At 31.2% G+C, this 18,950-nt stretch overlaps 1 protein-coding gene and 1 pseudogene across 1 annotated transcript; one reads left to right on the forward strand and one right to left on the reverse strand.

Annotated features, from left to right (window-relative positions):
* Nucleotides 1-4,863: 4,863 nt before the first annotated feature.
* On the reverse strand, nucleotides 4,864-6,842 carry LOC105108894 (cytochrome P450 71A1-like). Its single transcript, XM_011003393.1, has 2 exons — nucleotides 5,771-6,842; nucleotides 4,864-5,665 (listed from the first exon to the last, which is right to left on the reverse strand). The coding sequence occupies exons 1-2, from the start codon at nucleotides 6,704-6,706 to the stop codon at nucleotides 5,054-5,056; spliced, it is 1,548 nt and encodes a 515-aa protein (XP_011001695.1). The 5' UTR covers nucleotides 6,707-6,842; the 3' UTR covers nucleotides 4,864-5,053.
* A 4,392-nt stretch (nucleotides 6,843-11,234) lies between these two features.
* Nucleotides 11,235-12,809, forward strand: LOC105108895 (vacuolar-sorting receptor 1-like; annotated as a pseudogene).
* The last annotated feature ends 6,141 nt before the right edge of the window (nucleotides 12,810-18,950 follow it).

The following is an 18,950-nucleotide window of genomic DNA, read 5'->3' on the forward strand; positions in this document are numbered from 1 at the left end:
TCAAATAGCAAATGGTCGCCAAAGGTGCTTTGAGAGAAAGATGTGGGGGAGCTAGCCTGGTTGGTGAAAGTTGCAAATTACAGGCAGCATAGATAGGGAGGGAGGTAAGTTTGAGCTTTTGAATTTTAAAAATCTTGTACATGAGAAGTAGAAAGCACAAGGGAGTGCTTTGCTTTGTGTAAATCTCCCCGTGTTTTGTTGCAAATCTGGCAGTATAACCATTGCTGCAACTAGTAATTTTTTTCACATGGCCAGCAATAGCAAGAAACCAAGAATGGAATTCTAAGGTGGAGAGTAAGTGAAATTTTGGATTTACTTGCTAGAGATTATTAGTTCAAGCATCACAAACTTGTCAAGTTCTAAATTGATTATTAGTTTAAAGTGTTAGTAATTCCCCAACCTCTACATTAAAAATAAGCAATCTGTACATAATTATTTTCTTATCGTAAAGATAACTTACAATGTAGTAATTGATTCCTAACAGGAAAGAAAGCCCGACATCCTACCTGTACAAGGAATCCCACTGGTATAAGGAATCTTGCTTCTATAAATACATGTAAAGATACAGAGATTAATAATATAGTTCCAGCAAATTCAATTCTCTTTGTCTTTTAAGTTTTACATGGTATCAGAGCTTGTCAAAAAAAAAAATTCTTGATCCATTATCACGTCCTAAACTCTTCCATAGATGTTTCAAAGGCAAATCTTCCAAGCACTTAGCTCACTCATCATTCTGATCATCCAGGAATGATTTTAATTCCAAAACCTTTGAATGGAGACAATTATTCTACTTGAAGAAGGGTCATGACTCGGGCCTTGAATTCCAAAAACAAACATGGCTTTATCGATAGTTCAATCAAAATCCCCTAAAAAGAAATTGATCAAGAAAAATACGCAACCTAGTCTAGGTGCAATGACATGGTTTACTCTTGGATCGTTAATACTCTCAGTCTAAAAATTTCAGATAGTGTAATCTATTACTCTACTGCTAATAAGGTTTGGGAAGATCTTTGTGAACGATTCTCCCAAAGCAACGCACCCCGTATCTTTGAAATCTAATGAGATATTGCATGTCTTTGAGAAGAGCAACTCTATGTTTCTGCAAATTACACAAAATTAAAAGGCTTATAGGATGAACTGACTTCCTATAATGACACCACACATGGACAACAACAAGACCAACAAAAATTGATGTAGTTTTTTATAGGATTAAATGATTCTTATAGTGTTGTTCGCAGGCAGATCCTCCTCATGAATCCCATTCCTTCAGTTCGCCAAGCATATTCCTCTATCTCACAAGAAGAAAAACAATGTCTTTTAAGCTCAACACACACAATAAGTGATTCTGGAACAAGCGCTGCTATTCCTCCATCTCACAAGAAGAAAAATAATGTTTTTTAAGCTCGACACACACGGTAAGTGATTCTGGAACAAGCGCTACCATGGCAGTTCAAAAACAACAACCATAAACCCACTAGAAATTTCAATGGAGGGTCGGCTAGATCTAATAGATTTGACCACTCATATGGATTTCCAGATCCCCGATCAAAGAAAATTTCACTGGGGCGCGTCGATTTCATCAAGACAAATGTCATTCTAGTTCAGGCAGAGGATGGTTTTATTGCTCACATTATAAAGAGGCATGTCATTAGGTATAAAATTGCTATGAACTTCATAGATATCCACTGAGTCACCCAAAGGCAAAATATAGATTAGGTGCAAGACACACCAATTATCACAATAAATCTGTTGCGAATCATGTGTCCAAAGAAAATACACAACCAGTTATTAGGATTTCAGAGGCCTAATTAAAACAACTTCTCTCACTTTTTGATACAAAAAATACAGAGTCCAAATCTCAACCACATACAATAGCTAAACCAGGTTTGTTTACAGTTGCTTTCAATAATTGGATCATTGATAACGGGGCAACAGATCACATATCTTCTTTACCTCAATTATCTCTTAGCATAAATAATAGATGTTCGTTGCCTCCTTTACTCCTGCCTAGTGGAGATAAGGCTAATATTGTTGCAAAATGATCAATGCCTCTGAATTCAGTCTATTATTTATAGAATGTATTATGCGTTCCTATATTCAAAGTAAATTTGATATCAGTCAATCGTTTGACAAGAGACCTGAATTGCTAAGTAATTTTTTTTTATTAGTGCATTTTATAAGATCTGGCTATGAAGAGGATAATTGGTTTGGGTAAATAATATAACGGATTATACTATTTGGTGGCTCTAGTAACAAAAAACAACTTGACCAACCATTCCTCAGCCACGAATCATCCCACCTGTAATCTCACCGTATCACCCATAAATCTTTGGCATAATCACTTAGGTCATACATCTCCTCTTCTTTTAAATTTCCTTACCAAGAATTTTTAAAAATTTTCTATTCAGTTCAATAAACCTTGCTGAATATGTCCTTTAGCTAAATAAAGTTGTCTGCCTTTCAGTCTTAATGTAATTTCTTCTCTTAAACCTTTTGAGCTCATTCATTATGATATTTGGGGTAGTTATCGACACCCTTCACTTTCTAGTACTTATTACTTTCTCACTATCATTGATAATTTTTCACATTTCACATGGATTTTCTTAATATAACATAAAAGTGAAGCACAATCACTCTTAAAACATTTCTTTAGTTATGTTCTCACTCAATTTGACACCCGTATTAAAACTTTTCGAAGTGATAATGGTGGTGAATTTCTCTCACTTTGATCTTTCTTTCACGATAATGGTGTCATTTTCCAACATTCTTGTGTTTACACGCCTCAACAAAATGGAATTGTGAAAAGCAAACGTCGTTATATTTAATAGGTAGCTCGCGCATTAAGATTCCAAGCCTACCTACCTACCCAATTTTGGGGTGAGTGCGCTCTTACTACCATATACATCATGAATCATCTTCCTTCTCATGTTTTCTCTTTCCACACCCATGTGTTTAGCCTATACCACTAATGTTCATCTGTCTTATAAATTTGAGAATCGTTCTATCCTTTCTATCTTTATTCGCTATCCCACTAGTCAAAAAGCTTTTAAATTATTTGATTTTTCAACCAACAAAATTTTTACTAGTTGAGATGTACAGTATTATGAACACATTTTTCCTTATGCTTCTGTCAACCCCAACCACACTATTCCTCTCCTGCCTCACGAACCTGACCCCAATCCTTTTTCTTTCCACAACACCAACACATCCTCTGCTTTCACACCAACCACATCCACATCATCACCTACCTAAATCTCTCATCCTCCATCTCTATCTCCTTATCAATCATCTCTTCTCCATACATACACTAGCCGACCCAAACTTTATGTTCCCTCTACCTCACATTCTGACCCCTCTGACAGCTGCGACACCATCTCTGACGGTATGCCTTACCAACCTGCATCACCACATTCTCCTCCTCTCGATCCCACTCCACCATCATTAAACACCATACATCCCACCCCTTTGCCTTTACCTGACCCCCTTTTGCTTCACTATTCTAGCTGCCATACTGTTCCCCCAATCAAACTACATGATTATTTATGCTCCACTATTTACTCAGACTAATCGATCTCTTTACTACCAGGTCCAAACAAAGGTGCACACTATCCACTGGTCAATTACATTTCTTATCATAGATATGCACCTGCTCATCTTTCCTTTGTTGCCCAACTTAGTAAGGTCCTAGAGCCTACTTATTACTCTGAAACCTCTCCTTATCCACAATGGCAGGATGTTATGCGTTCTGAATTAAAAGCTCTCCATCATAATAACACATGGTCTCTCGCTTCCCTTTCACCATGCAAAACTCTAACGGTTGCGATTTCAACCCGATTTCACCTATTTTTGATTTTTTCAAGCGATTCAACACGTAATACATGTTTTGACTCGTAAAATCATATGATTTTATGAGTTAAAACGTTATTTTAACAACCTTGGCTCCTATTGATACTCTTATGGAACAAGGTTTGAAATTGTCAGATAAAGATGATTTAATCAAAGAACCAGGTCAGTTTAAAAGATTAGTAGGTAGATTAATCTACTTAACTATATCAAGGCCAGATATAACGTATGTTGTCCATATTCCAAGTAGATTTATACATCAACCTCGTAAACTTCATATGGAAGCAGCTTTACGGGTTGTGCAATATCTAAAGAGTGCACCTGGTAAAGGCTTGTTTTTCTCTTCAAACACTGATTTCAGATTGAGAGCCTGTTGTGACTCAGACTGGGAAGGTTACCCACTCACTAAGAGATTTGGTATTGTGTATTCCTTGGTCCTTTATTGATATCTTGGAAATCAAAAAGATAAAAGACAGTTTTATTATCTTATACAGAGGCCGAGTATCGCGTAATGACGAGAGCATGTTATGAATTGGCATGGCTTCAATACCTATTAAAGGATTTAGGACTTTTGCATCACAAACCGGCTCTATTGTATTGTGACAACAAAGCTACCTTGCATATTGTAGCAAATCTAGTCTTTCACGAGTGAGCAAGATATATTGAAATAGATTATCATTCTATTAGAGACAAGATTCAAGATGGTTCCATCACTACAAGGCATGTACATTCTGAACATCAATTGGTCGATATCTTGACCAAGCCCTTAAGGAAAGAAATGTTTCTTTCAATTATTCACAAGTTGGGAGTGCAAAACATTCACTCATGTAAGGAATTGATGTTGAGAATTCCCAAGTTGGGAGTGTAAGGAATTCCCAACTTGAGAGGGGTGCTAGTAAAGATAACTTACAATGTAGTAATTGATTCATGATGGGAAAGAAAGCCTAGAATCCTACCCGTGTAAGGAATCATGCTGGTATAAGGAATCCTGCTTCTATAAATACATGTAAAGATACCGAGATCAATAATATAGTTCCAGCATATTCAATTCTCTGTCTGTTAAGTTTTACACAAAGAGGTCAACTTATTCATTGTTTTAACTTTCGAGTTGCATAAAGGGGCTTTTAACTTTCTTTTTATTTCTAATTTAGGAAGATGAGAACCAGAGCTTCTTCAAGCCATGAAAGGAAAAGCATGATCTCTGGATTGCTCAGGGCGAGTATAATGAAGGTACAAGAAGAAGGGGGATCTTCTTGTAAGCAGTCATTCCACAGATCTCACTCATGTCCAATTCCTCTTGAGATGTGCCATCAGGCAACCTCCAGTCGAACCAATATAGGAGATTGGCCATCACAAATTCAGCTGCAGTGACCCCAAATAGGGCCCCAGGGCAACCCCTTCTCCCACTACCAAATGGGATGAACTGAAAGTCCTGGCCTTTGAAATCAACTGGGTTGTTTTCAAACCTTTCTGGGAGAAACTCATCAGGTCTGTCCCATAAGCTAGGGTCCCTTTGAATGGCAAATGCGTTCACAGTAACTCTTGTCTTGGGAGGAATGTAGTAGCCTCCCAATTCAACACCTGCTGATGTTTCTCTAGGGACCAGCAGAGGGGCAGGGGGATGAAGCCTGAGAGTCTCTTTGATGATACATTTCAAATATCCCATCTCTTCTATATCATTTGCTTCTACCTTCGATTTCTTCCCTACTATTCTCCTGACCTCTTCTTGGGCTTTCCTCATGATAGTTTGATTCCTCACAAGCTCTGCAATCGCCCATTCCATCATTGTTGAGCTTGTATCAGTTCCTCCCACAAACATGTCCTGAGATTTTCCAAAATGGAAAGGTTGATGCTCAAGGAAATTTAGAAAACGAAAACAACAAAGACATGAAATCTGAGTTTTGCTATGAGAGTTAGTGAGAGATACCAAAACGACTGCTATGATATTGTCTCGTGTGAGCTGCACATCAAGCTTGCCATTCTTCTGAAGTTGGAGGAGAGCTTGCAGAAAATCAGTCTGAGCACGCCTGTCATCATCACTTTCCAAACTCCTATGCTCTTCAATCACCTGATCAAGAAGGGAATTTAATGCCCTCGAAGTTGCTTTCAACCGTGAGATCAAGCCTGTGAGAGTGTCCATCCATGCCAGGTAAGGGAATAAATCCCCAAAACTAAAAGCTGTCAATTGAACCATAACTGTCCTCGTCAACTCTCCAAACTTGCTGTTGCCGCCTTCCTTGTCAGCCTGCCGACCAACTACACATCTGGAAACGATATTGTTTGAGACAGAGATCAGCATCTCACTTATATTAACAGAAGTCCCACTATGACAAGCAAAACGAATTTTATCAATCAAGCCTGCAGCTTCTTCCTCTCTCACGTGGTGAAATGATTGCACCGTTTTCGGGCCCAAAAGTTCTTGAACACTAATCTTCCTAACTTTTCTCCAGTACTCACCAAGAGGAGCAAAACCAACATCTACACAACCATGAAAAAAGATACTTGCAGCTGTGGTTTGGGGTCGGTTTGCGAAAACAGTATCATGGGTCTTCATCACTGCACTGGCTGCCTCGGCAGATGAAATGATGAGAGTTGGAACATGCCCCATGTGCAAAAGCATCAAAGGGCCATGTTTTTCCGAGAGAGCTTGTAAAGAACGATGTGGCAGTGTGCCCAAATGGTGAATGTTGCCGATCACAGGCAGCTTTGGGGGGGATGGAGGTAAATTGAGTTTGCGACTTCTAGTGACCTTAAACAAGAAAAGAATGAAGGACAGAAAAATAAGAAAGAAAATAAAGTAGTTTAACCCTATTTTTGGACGGATTTCTTGCCATGTTTGCTGGAAATATAGCAACTTAGTCATCTCTGCCTCTACACAGGAACTAGAATACCCAGCAACTTTCTTGGAAGCTCGATCTGGCTCATCTATTTGCCAACAATTCCAAATTTAAAAGCATGCAGAACATGCAAGCAACCCGTGATGTCTGATGACCAAAGCGAAATAGCCAAACAATTTCAAATTTAATTATCAGATTTTCATTACATAAATTTAACGGATTAATTTAATTTGATGAGTTAACCCAATTAATTCTGGATAAACCTGTCAATTTTTTTTTATTTAATTATCAAATTTCCATACATATATATCTTTTTTTTTCTAGATAAATCTCAATTTAAAGTATTAGTAACCAAATACATTAATTTTTTTATATTAATTTTAACAAAACATATATAAATATTATATTAATATTAATTAAAAATAATTTTATAAAATAATTTTTTTAAATTATAACTTAGAAAACCACTACAATATCACAATAAACTGGAAGATCGAAGACGTTGAATGAGAGCCACACATACGATAGCTGGCAGGTTAGTATATTGGAAACTGTATTTGATTGTGTGGAGGCATTTTATTCAAAGAGAAAAGGACACTCATGATAGCTGGCACGTTAGTAGGGCTTCCCCTTGTTTTTCCCGTGGAGAGCAACTTTAGCCCCATCAAGGAAAAAAACAAAAGAAGAAGAAGAAGAAAGAAACACCATGAAAAGATGTCTAATCATTTATCTATTTATTATTATTATTATTATTATAGATACGATGCTACGCTATGCCATTATTAGTTGTAATTTGTAAAATCAGAAAATTATAGTTAATAGTTAGTGACTATATATATATATATATATATTCATTGCCGTAGTATTTTCTTAATGTCAATAACACATGGCAAGTGGGCGTTATGTTGGGTTCCCCGAGGCCCGAACGGTAGCCCAAGGAGCGGTCCAAAGTGAGGCCCAAATACAGCCTCTGGGAACAAACCTGCAAAATCATAACCTTAATTACTAGTGTTTACAATTATAATTACTCTTATGATGTTTAACAATGTCGCAATAGCTAAAATCAACTATTTTATGCTTTAATAAATTTCGAATTCCAAAAGATAATTTTTCTAGTAAGAAAGAAATTATTTACCCTTTTAATTTTATAAAAAATCATCTAAAATATAATAATTTTATATAAATAATACATAACATTTCAGTTGACATGTAATGATCCAAGCATACATCTAACCACCTAACAAAACTTTGGCTAATAAGTTTATAAATTTTTTAATTTTTTTTCTCTCTTGCTTTAACACTTTAGCACTCTTTACTGATTTTCTTTAAAATTACCAAGTTTTATACAAGACTATACCTTTAAAATTATATCTTGTTAATATAAAAAAAATATTTTTTTTATAATATATGCTATCTTGTTATATTTTCATATTCAATTATCAAGTGAGATGATTTTACTATCAATTGATTCTCATATATTTTCTGTATAGATTTTCTTTAAACTTGTCGTTTTGCTTTGTGCTGTGACATATTTTATTGAGTACTGCCTGGCCTATGTCCCTCGTCATGGAGAATGCTTTATTTTATTTTATTAAAATTGAGAAATGCATTTTTTTTAATTGTATATTGCCTAGCCTTGGTATTTGCACTTCAACGCCGGACCACAATATTTTTTTTTATAAAAAATAACATTCAGTTGTCACACGTGTATTATAAAAAATAAAAAAAATACATGATACAAGTTATAAACTCAACTGGGATGAATAAGTTGGCTTTTAATTTAATTAAATGTTTAAAACATGGAACTGATAGTAAATAGATCCATAGCCCATTAATGTATATAAGAACAAAACAAGATAAAAATAACATGAAAAACTAGCATTGGTCAATTTGAATTGACATAAAAAACTCATAATCTGGATAATCAGTTGCGAGTAAGCTAGAGATATCCGGTCAATTCTATATTAACTTTTCAAAATTATCACCCCAAGTCATTAGACTTAACTTACTTAATTTAAAAATGACTTAACTTACTTAATTTAAAAAAACTATAAAGTATACTTCTCAATCAATTAAATATAAAATGATGAAATTAAAAAAAAAAGTTTAATTATACATAAATATAAAATAATAAAATTAAAAAAAAGTTTAATTATATAAAATTATTAAAAATTAAAAATTAAAATAATAACAATTAAAATTAAAAGGTGAAATTAAAAAGAAAATTTAATTTAGTATATCGAAAAAAAAATAAAGAGAATGAGAAACAAAATTAATATAAAAATATAAAAACAATTTTGAAATTAAAGGGTACAATTGAAAAGAATAATAACTTTTACAAAAAAAACAAGAAAAAAAATAAAAATAAAAATAATGAGGGTTTTGTTAGAAAACATAATACCATTAATTTGAATTTAAAAGTAAAATTAAAAATAATTGAAACTTTTACAAAAAACCCAAGGAAAAAAATCAGAAGTCCAAAGAACGAAGACGAGATTGGAGAATGTAATTTCTAATACAGAAGTCCAAAGAACGAAGACGAGATTGAAGAATGTAATTTCTAATAAAATTAGATCGAATAATAAAATTAAAAATAAATAAATTGTTACAAAATAATCATTAAAAAAATAATAAAAATTGAATATGAAATAGTTAAAAGTATAGTTTTTGGGAAATGAGAGATAAAGGGAAATAAATAAAAGAAAGATCTCTTGGAAACAAATTAGATTATTATTACTAACACGTGTTGCACCAATTAGAACATGACATAACAACATTTCCAAAAGAAAGATTTTGAATGTCAAGAGGCATTGCTCAAAAGGTACGGGCACTTCTGCCTCCCTTTCCAGGAGACGTATTTGCGTGTCACCTATCTTTTATTTAGCAAAATAAAAAATTGTACTTGGCCTTACTTTATAATTACAAAAAATATATTATGAAAAAGCAAAAATGCTCATTGATCTCAGGCTTAAACATCTTGGTTTTAAGAGTATTTTTGTCGTTATACAATGTATTTTAATTATATATTATATTTTATATTTGATCAAATGCAAAAAAATAAAAATGCCCCATAACACCAGGTTTAAATTATTTACTTTTAATAATATTTTAATTATTTTACTATGTAAAATAAAAAAATATTTATTTATACCTATTTTATTTGGAAATAGTAAAAAACATTTATAAAAATATTTAAATGCTCTCGATGTTAATTTTTTTTAACAGAGAAGAAAGAATATCATTATATTTCCCAGCAAACAATTTTTTTAGTGTGGAACTGCAATCATTTCTCATGAGATTTTACCTCCTTTTAATGTTAGATGAAATGATATATGTATAAAAACAATTTTAAGAAATTTTAATCAAGAACATGTTAGCGTAGGGACCCGGGACAGTTCCCTTTTTCTTTTTTCAATTTTTTTTTATCTATTAATTAATAGGACCGAAAATTTTTAAAAAAAAGAAAAGAAAATAAAAGGGGACCAAGCACGTGGATCACACGTAAGGTAAAAATTTGAAATCAGAACGTGTCCAAAGCCGCAGTTTCTTTTTAAAAAATAAATTTTAGAAAAATAAATTATTTTTTAATATTTAATAATATAATAAAAAATAAGTTAAAAAATATTTTTTTAATATTTAATTATATCATGAAAAATAAGCTGAAAAATAACTTATTGATATTTTATTTTTATCAAGTTTATTAAAATAATGAGGAACAAATATTACAAATTAAAAAGTTGAATGGAAATAAAATTGAAAAAAATATTATTTCATAAATTATTCCAAATAAAATAAATAATTATCAAAATAATAAAGATAAAATATAAAAAATTAAAAAATTTAAAAGATAAAAAAATTAAAATAATAATAGTTAATATTTCATAAATTATTTCAAATAAAATAAATAACAATTAAAAGAATAAAGATTAAATTTGATAAATAAAAACTTTTAATAAAAAAATGATAAGGGAAATACAAATAACAATTATTAAAATAAGAATCAAAGTTAATATAAAAATTAAATTTTAAAATATAAAATTAAAATTAAATATTAAAAATAAAATATATATAACAATTAAAAGTTAAAAGATCAAATTCGATATAATCAATAAATAACATGATATTTTTAATTTTTCATAAATTTCAAAAAATATTTTTGGTCTAAATTTTTTAAGAAAATATTTTTTTAAAAATCAAATCAAATTTTTCTTTAACTATAAAATATTTTTCATTAATTAATTTTTTTAATAATAAATAAATATAAAATAATTTTTTATAAAATACTTTTCCAAAAACAAAAGATACTGTGTTGCATGGGATACATGTTCGCTGTTCGTAATCCGGGCCATTAAAATATTATCATGACCATAACCAATAACAACTCAAACAAGAAAATAAAAATAAATCATTAAACTGTGTTAACTATTTCCAACAAAATAAATCAATAAATCCAACAATATTTTATCAACAAAATTAAATTTTATTACACGTATTTTTCATTTATTATTTTATTGCAAGTGCCGGCTCATTAGAATCCTACAGCTCCAGTTCTCAAAAATTTTATTTCCGGCTGTCTTGTAATTTCAGGAAGGGAGAATAAAACTAAAAACTGGCCCTTCTTTTAGCTTGATCCATTGAAGTTTTGAGTGAAAGATTGGATTTTTAGTGAAAAAATGAGGGAAAAGCTAGGATTTTTGGTTTGCGTATGGTTTTTGCTATGTGGGTTTTGTTTTGGTAGGTTTGTAGTAGAGAAAAACAGCTTGAAACTGACATCACCTGAGTCATTGAAAGGTGTTTATGAATGTGCGATTGGTAATTTCGGAGTTCCTCAATATGGAGGAACTTTAGTTGGTACTGTGGTTTATCCAAAAGCTAATCAAAAGGCATGCAAAGGGTTTGATGAGGTTGATATCTCTTTCAAATCTAGGCCTGAGGGTCACCTACTTTTGTCCTTGCTGATCGTGGAGGTTAGCTTCTTAAATTTCACTTCTTTAATCCCTTTTTATATGTAATTTTTTTGGCAAGTAATAATTTGTGTGGAGAGAAGTTCAAAGTTTGTTTGTAGTTTTTAGTTGTATATTTGTTTTGATGATAAATTAATTGTGTGATAATTGTTAAATAGGTTTGATCTTAGTGGTAGTTATGCTATATATGCCATGTTAGAGCAACCGGAATTCTTTTTCTAAAAGTAACTGGAATTTTTTGTGTTGATTTCTAGCACTTTTTGTTTATTATGTTGGAAACTCGTTGGCTGATGGATTCTAATCGTCTTTGTCTAACTTTACTTGGTTATTGAATAGGGTTCTGATATTCCAAACCTCTCTTCTATTACGTTGTTGATAGAACAATTCAGAAGAAAGCAGCATAATTAAGTTTAGAAAATGGACCTTATGTATATATGAACTTTCGAACCATGCTGGTTCTCTACTTCGTTGCGAAAGTTATACCTTGATTCCGGAACCCAGTGTAATTTTATGTCTGGTGGTGATACTTTGGATCATATGCTGTCGTGTGCGGCTGATATTCCTGGGAAAAGTAACTATGGTGTTCTTTTCTCTATGGAAGTGATCATGTTCTTATCATCTGCCTGTAGATGTATCTAAAATGTATATTTTTGCAGATTGTTACTTTACCTTGAAGGCATGGAATGCACAGAACGGTGGAGCAGCAGCTATTCTTGTAGCAGATGACAAGGTTGAACCACTGGTTATCATGGACAACCCTGAAGAAGATGATGCAGATGCTGCTTATCTGCAGAACATCACTATCCCCTCAGCACTTGTTAGCAAGTCCTTGGGTGACAGTATCAAGAAAGTTCTATCTGATGGAGTGATGGTTAACATGAATCTTGATTGGACAGAGTCTCTTCCACATCCTGATGAACGGGTTGAGTACGAGATCTGGACAAATAGCCATGATGAGTGCGGTTCAAAATGTGACAGTCAGATTGAGTTTGTCAAGAACTTCAAAGGTGCAGCTCAGATATTCAAGATCTGATCAGCTACACCTCTCAGGATTACTCTCGTGAAGAATTGGTGTTTACAATTTCGATTACTCTCGTGATTGATGTTTACATTAATGATGTCGTAATAGCCAAAATCAACTATTTCATGTTTTAATAAACTTCGAACGCCAAGAGATAATCTTATCGGTAAAAATAAAAGTTTATTTTCCCTTTTAATTTGATAAAAATATCATCTAAAATATAATAATCTTATATAAATAATGCATTACATTTCAGTTGACATGTAACTATTCAAGCATGCATCTAACCACCCGAAAAAACTTTGGCTAATAAGTTACTTTGGCTAATAAGTTTATAAAGATCATAAAATCTTTTATTCTTTTCTCTCTTGCTTTAACACTTTTGCACTCTTTACTAAATTTCTCTAAAATCACCAAGTTTTATGTAAGACTATACCTTTAAAATTATATCCCGCTAATGCAGAAAAAAAAATCTTTATAATGTATCCTATTTTCATATTTAATTATCAAGCAAGATAATTTTAATATCAACGTGATGGCATGTTTGCGCACTACTATAGGTTTATAAAATAAATATATTTAATAGTATCATAATTGTAAAATTAGAACTAGATAAGTAATAGAAACTAAAAATATGATAGAGTCAATATTTGATGACGTAAAAAAAAGTTGTGTCGGTGATCAAAAACTTAGAAACTCTATAAAATTATTTGTAACAATCTATAGTGTTTTGTGAGGAAAGATACAGTGCTTTTATTACATGATTTAGCTTTTCTATTAATAAAAAGCAAAAAAATTATAAAGCTGAATATCTACCAACTTAATATTAAAAAAATTAATAAAGACAATTTTGGAAGGAAGACAACCCATGAGAAAAAATATTGTGGCAATTAACAATGTTTTGTGAAGAAAACTATAGTGTTTTATCTAATGCAATCGACAAAGAAGATTTTAGAAAGAATCATAAAAACCATTTAGAAAAATATTATAGCAACTTATAATATTTTGTGAGGAAAACAACAACACTTTCCCTATATGATTTAGTTTTATTGTAATTATAATTTTTAACCAACTCAATATTAAAAAAAATTGACAAAGATAATTTTGAAAAAAATCATAAAAAAATATATGGGAGAACATTTCATTAATTCACAGTGTTTTAAAGAAAAAAATTAAAAAGCTAAATTATCAATCAACTCAATATTAAAAAAATAAAATCAACAGAGATAATTTTTGAAAATATAAAAAAAATAAAAAAATAATGCTGAAAACACTATAGTAATTCATAGTGTTTTATGATGAAAGCTATAGTGTTTTCCTACATAATTTAACCTTATTTGTAATGACTTATAATTGTAATTCTCAACCAACTCAATATTAAAAAAATAAAATTGACAAAGATAATTTTCAAAAAATCATAAGAAAAAAAACTATATAGAGAGACACTGTAGCAATCCATAGTGTTTTACGAGGAAAGCTATAGTGCTTTCCCCACGTAATTAAACTTTATTACAAAGTTAAATTTTAACTAGATCAATATTAAAAAAAATAACATCAACAAAGATAATTTTGAAAAAAAATATTACAACAAAAAAAAACACAAAAGAAACTAGAAAAAAACCATATGAGAAAAAACTGTACTGATCCATAGTGTTTTGTAAGAAAAGTTACAGTGTTTTCCCCACATGATTTAACCTTTCTTGTATTTACTTATAATTGTAATTCTTAACTAGCTTAATATTAAAAAAATAAAATTAGCAAGATAATTTTAGAAAAAAATAAAAAACTATCAGAGAAAAAATATTATAGCAATCCACAGTAATTTACGAGAAAAACTACAGTGCTTCCCTTATATATTGTAATTGTAATTGTTAATCAGCTTAATATTAAAAAATAAAATTAAAAAAGATAATTTTAAAGAAAATCATAAAAAAAACCATGTAAGGAAAAACTGTATTAATCCATCGAGTTTTGTGAGAAAAGTTACAGTATTTTCCCCACATGATTTAATATTTATTTGTAATTGTAATTATTAATCAGCGTAATATTAGAAAAATAAAATCAATAAATATAATTTTAAAAAATAAAAAAATAAGATAGAAAAAACAAGTGGAAGAACATCATAGCAATCCACAATATTTCAACGGAAAAAAATTACAAAGTAAAATTTTTAACCAACTCAATATTAAAAAAATAAAATTAATAAAGATAATTTTAGAAAAAAATACAAAAAAAATACATTGTGAATTATTGTTGTAATTCACAGTATATTGAGCATGGGTGAAGAGTAAATTCCTAACATTCTTAAGCTTATTACTTAATTGATTCTCATATATTTTCTGTATGGATTTTCTTTGAATGCTTTGTGTTGTGACATATTTTATTTTATATTGCCTAGCCTGTCCCTACATGGAGAATACTTTATTTTATTTAATTAAAATTGATAAATGTACTCTTTATTTATTTATTTTCATTGTATATTGCCTAGTTTTGGTACTTGTGATTCACGATAGACCAAACTATATTTTCTACTTAAAAAATAATGGTTAGTTGTTACATATGTGTTTTTTTTTTTAAAAAAAAAAGTGATTCAAATCATAAACCCAACTAGAACAAATAAGTTATTTTTAATTCAATTACACGTTAAAAAAAAAGGAATCGATAATAGATGGATCCATGGCCCATTCAATACATAAGAATAATATGGGATAAAAATAACACAAAAAACCAGTTTTAATCAATTCGAGTTATCACAACAAACCTGTAACCTTAATAATCAGTAGTGAGTCAGCCAAAAATTTCCTGCTAAACCTATGTTAACTTTCCAAAACCTTAACACAGGTCAATACAACCAACTTACTCAATTTGAAGAAAAAACTATAAAGTGAACTTTCGATCAATCAAATATAAAATAATAAAATTAAAAAAAATTTAATTATACATAGGGATTAAAAAATAACAATTAAAAGAATAAGGATTAAAATTAAAAAAATAAATTTTTTATTTAATTGAATGGTGAAATTAAAAATAAAAATCAATTTAGTAAACCGACAAAAAAATAAAGAGAATGATAATCAAGATTGATATAAAAATAAAAACAATGTTGTAATTAAAGGATGTAATTGAAAAGAATAATAACTTTTATAAAAGAACCAAGCAAAAAAATTAAAAATCAAAATAATGAGGACTATGTAAGAAAATATGATACCGTCAATTTGAATTTAAGGGTGAAATTAAAAACAATTGAATTTTTTGCAAAACAGTCAAGGAAAAAAAATTAGAAACCTAAAGAATGAGGGCGAAATTGAAGAATATAATATTTGATAAAATCGAATCGAATGATAAAATTAAAAACAAATAAATTTTTACAAAATGATCAATATAAAAATATTTAAAATTAAAAGAATAAGAATTGAATATAAAATACTGACAACCAGATCATTAATGCCAACATACATCACACCAATAAAAATATGACACAACAATACTTCCAGAAGGATATTTGTGAATGTTGGCAAGCACCTCCGCCTTCTCTTGAGGTGCTGTATATACGTAATTAGTACTTAAAAATGTATTTTTATTAAGGTTTTATATTATCATTTTGAACTTGAAATATTAATAACTCCTTAACTAAAGCATGTTTTATAATAACATATCTAATAATATAAGATACCTTTAATTTATGATAAATATTCATTTTAAATGCAGGCTTATCACATAAATAAAAGAATTGATTGATGAGTTTAAGAACTAAAATTAAAAGGACAAAGAGATGGCCAAACTTAGAAAAGAAATGCCGGTGCAGTCTAAACCGGAACACTGTTTGGTAATTAGGTCATATCTGGAGCTGTAGATTTCAGATTTAAATCTACTTTATATGGATGAAAAGATAAGATATAGGCCTACAGCTTTTAAGTGGAGGTCTGGTTTTAAAAAGACTATTTTCAAGTCAAAATTACAGTAACAATGAAAAAGTCCGATTCTGTCATATAGCCTGAACACTGTTCAATGTTTGGCTCATATTTAGAGTTATAGAAGTCCAAATAACCTTTATTTTTTTTAGAAAGCTGAGACAATTTTCTACAACTTTTAAGTTTCAAGTGGTTTCAATTTTGATGTTATTAATGATGTTTTGGGTAGACAAGAGAAGATAAAGATTATTACCAAGTCAAGAGTTGGTCATCCACTCATCAATTAGTCATTAAATCAATAGTTATCAATTTTGGCCTATAAAAAGAGGCATTTTTGATGTATTTAGGCATCTTGGTCTCCAAATCAAGATCATGCTATTGCTTTCTCTCTTTGTATGTTTGTAATGTTTAAGTTTTGCTTTTATTAATATTGAGTTTATGCCTTTCATTTCCTTTTCTTTACTTAGTTAACTTTTATCTTATTTATGTTTTTATTTTGTTTATTTATTTTTCTTTCTTTCATTATGTTTAGTTAATTTTATTATGTCAAGGTAAAAATGTTACATTAATGGTATAAGAATAAGTATAATGTAAACTCAATATGTGTTGTTACCCATTTTTAAGCCATCTCCTGCTCTTTTAATCCTTCCCCACTGCTACCAAAATTGTCAGGATTCTTAGGCTAATTAGGATTCTTTATAATGCTAAATTCATTCGTCATTTACATGGGCTATAAGGTTGAAATAAATTCCTTGAAAGTGGCACTAGAAAAACCTAGTTCTACTACTGCCACAAATTTTTTTTTTGTTTTGTTCCAACTTAGACCTTGATTCTGACTTGGGTTCGTGCAATATCTGACCATCCCAACTATATTCTATCACTCATGACATGTTTAAGAATGGACCTACACCTTGATTGGGTCCTAGGGCTCATTTTTCTTATGGCAGGCTCTCAGTCAAGGATGCTTGGCATTGTCAGTTTCCTGAATTTAGATTGGGAGACCCTTTTTGACCAACCAGATTATGGCCTGATTCTGTCATATCTCGCCTTGACTCCCCATGAAAGCCATAGTACTGGATGCATAGATGAATTTGGGCTTTCAAATCAATGGATTTCGATATCAGAAGCTTAAGCTCTGCACGTTTAAATATCTGACGTGAAAATAGAGAATTCTGCCACAAGCAGGATTCTAACCCAAGTTTTGCACCGAAAAAAACTATACTGCCATCATGATTTTTTTGGGTCATTCTTAGGGTACTCCCAGTCATATCGGGATGCTCGGTATTTGTCAGTTTTTGAATCAGATTAGGAGACCCTTTTTGACCGACGAGATCGCGGCCCGATTCTGTCCTATAAAATGATTATATCTCGCCTTAAATCCCTATCAAAATTGTAATCCTACACGCATAGATGAATTTTGATTTTTGAATTGCTCGATTTCGATATCAGAAGCTCAAGCTCTGCACGTTTAAATCTCTAACGTGAAAATAGAGAATTCTGCCACGAGCAGGATTTTGACCCAAGTTTGTGGGACTGATTCGAAGGATTTTTTCTGGACCCAGGACTGAATCGAAAAGTGTTAAAATGAGGGATTTAATTGAAGAAGAATATGGAAAGCTGGAAAGGGGGCCTGTATCATCATAAATGGAAGATTTTTACCATACCGAATAAGGAAAATAAGACTTTGCAGCTGCACCCTGCATCTGATTTCTTTCCCTTTTTCTCTGTTGTTTTCCTTTCTCATCACCTCTGATTATTGGAGCTAAAGACCATGTTTTTGTTGTCTCATTTCAAAGGGAGCAGCTGGCCCTATAGAAGGAAAGAAAAGAGCCACACAATCCTCCAAAACTAGAAAGAAATCAGACGTAAAACACCACCACAAAATCAGAATATTGCAATTTCCTTTTGCGTTTTTTTACTGCAAATCAGTAGGGATTTGCGTCCTAGGATTAATGCATTGAATCCTTCCTAAATAGATATATGTTAGACTATATATAAGCCCCTCTAATGACCTAGGGCGGCGGTGGAAGAAAGAGAGGAGAAGAGAGAAAAAAAGAGTAGCAAAGGAAAGCAGAAAAATAAGAGAAGAAAACGGAGAGAAAAGAAAGAAAAACGAATACAGCAAAAGAAAGAAAAAACGAGGGGCAGGGAGTTAGTAAAAAAACATAGAGAGGAGAAAGGAAAGGAGGCACAACTTCTTCAATTCCATTCCCAGACGAACAACGTCGCTGCAGTTTCTTCAGTTCCGTTCCCAGGCATTCGGATTTTCGTTCCCAGGCATTCGGTTTTCCATTCCCAGGTCTGTTTCTTTTTCTTTCATCCTGCAGCATGCATTTTTTGCTTTTAAGTTTGCACTGTTCAAGTGAATTAATTC

The sequence above is a fragment of the Populus euphratica genome, unplaced genomic scaffold, assembly GCF_000495115.2.
Source record: "Populus euphratica unplaced genomic scaffold, PopEup_1.0 scaffold230.1, whole genome shotgun sequence".
Lineage (NCBI taxonomy): Eukaryota > Viridiplantae > Streptophyta > Magnoliopsida > Malpighiales > Salicaceae > Populus > Populus euphratica.

Bases quoted from the DNA above. Each gene is read 5' to 3' on its own strand.
- LOC105108894 (XM_011003393.1), bottom strand. From the start codon at position 6,706: ATGACTAAGTTGCTATATTTCCAGCAAACATGGCAAGAAATCCGTCCA. The intron at 5,666-5,770 runs GTATCTCTCACT...GGAAAATCTCAG, and splicing joins ATATCATAGCAGTCGTTTTG to GACATGTTTGTGGGAGGAAC.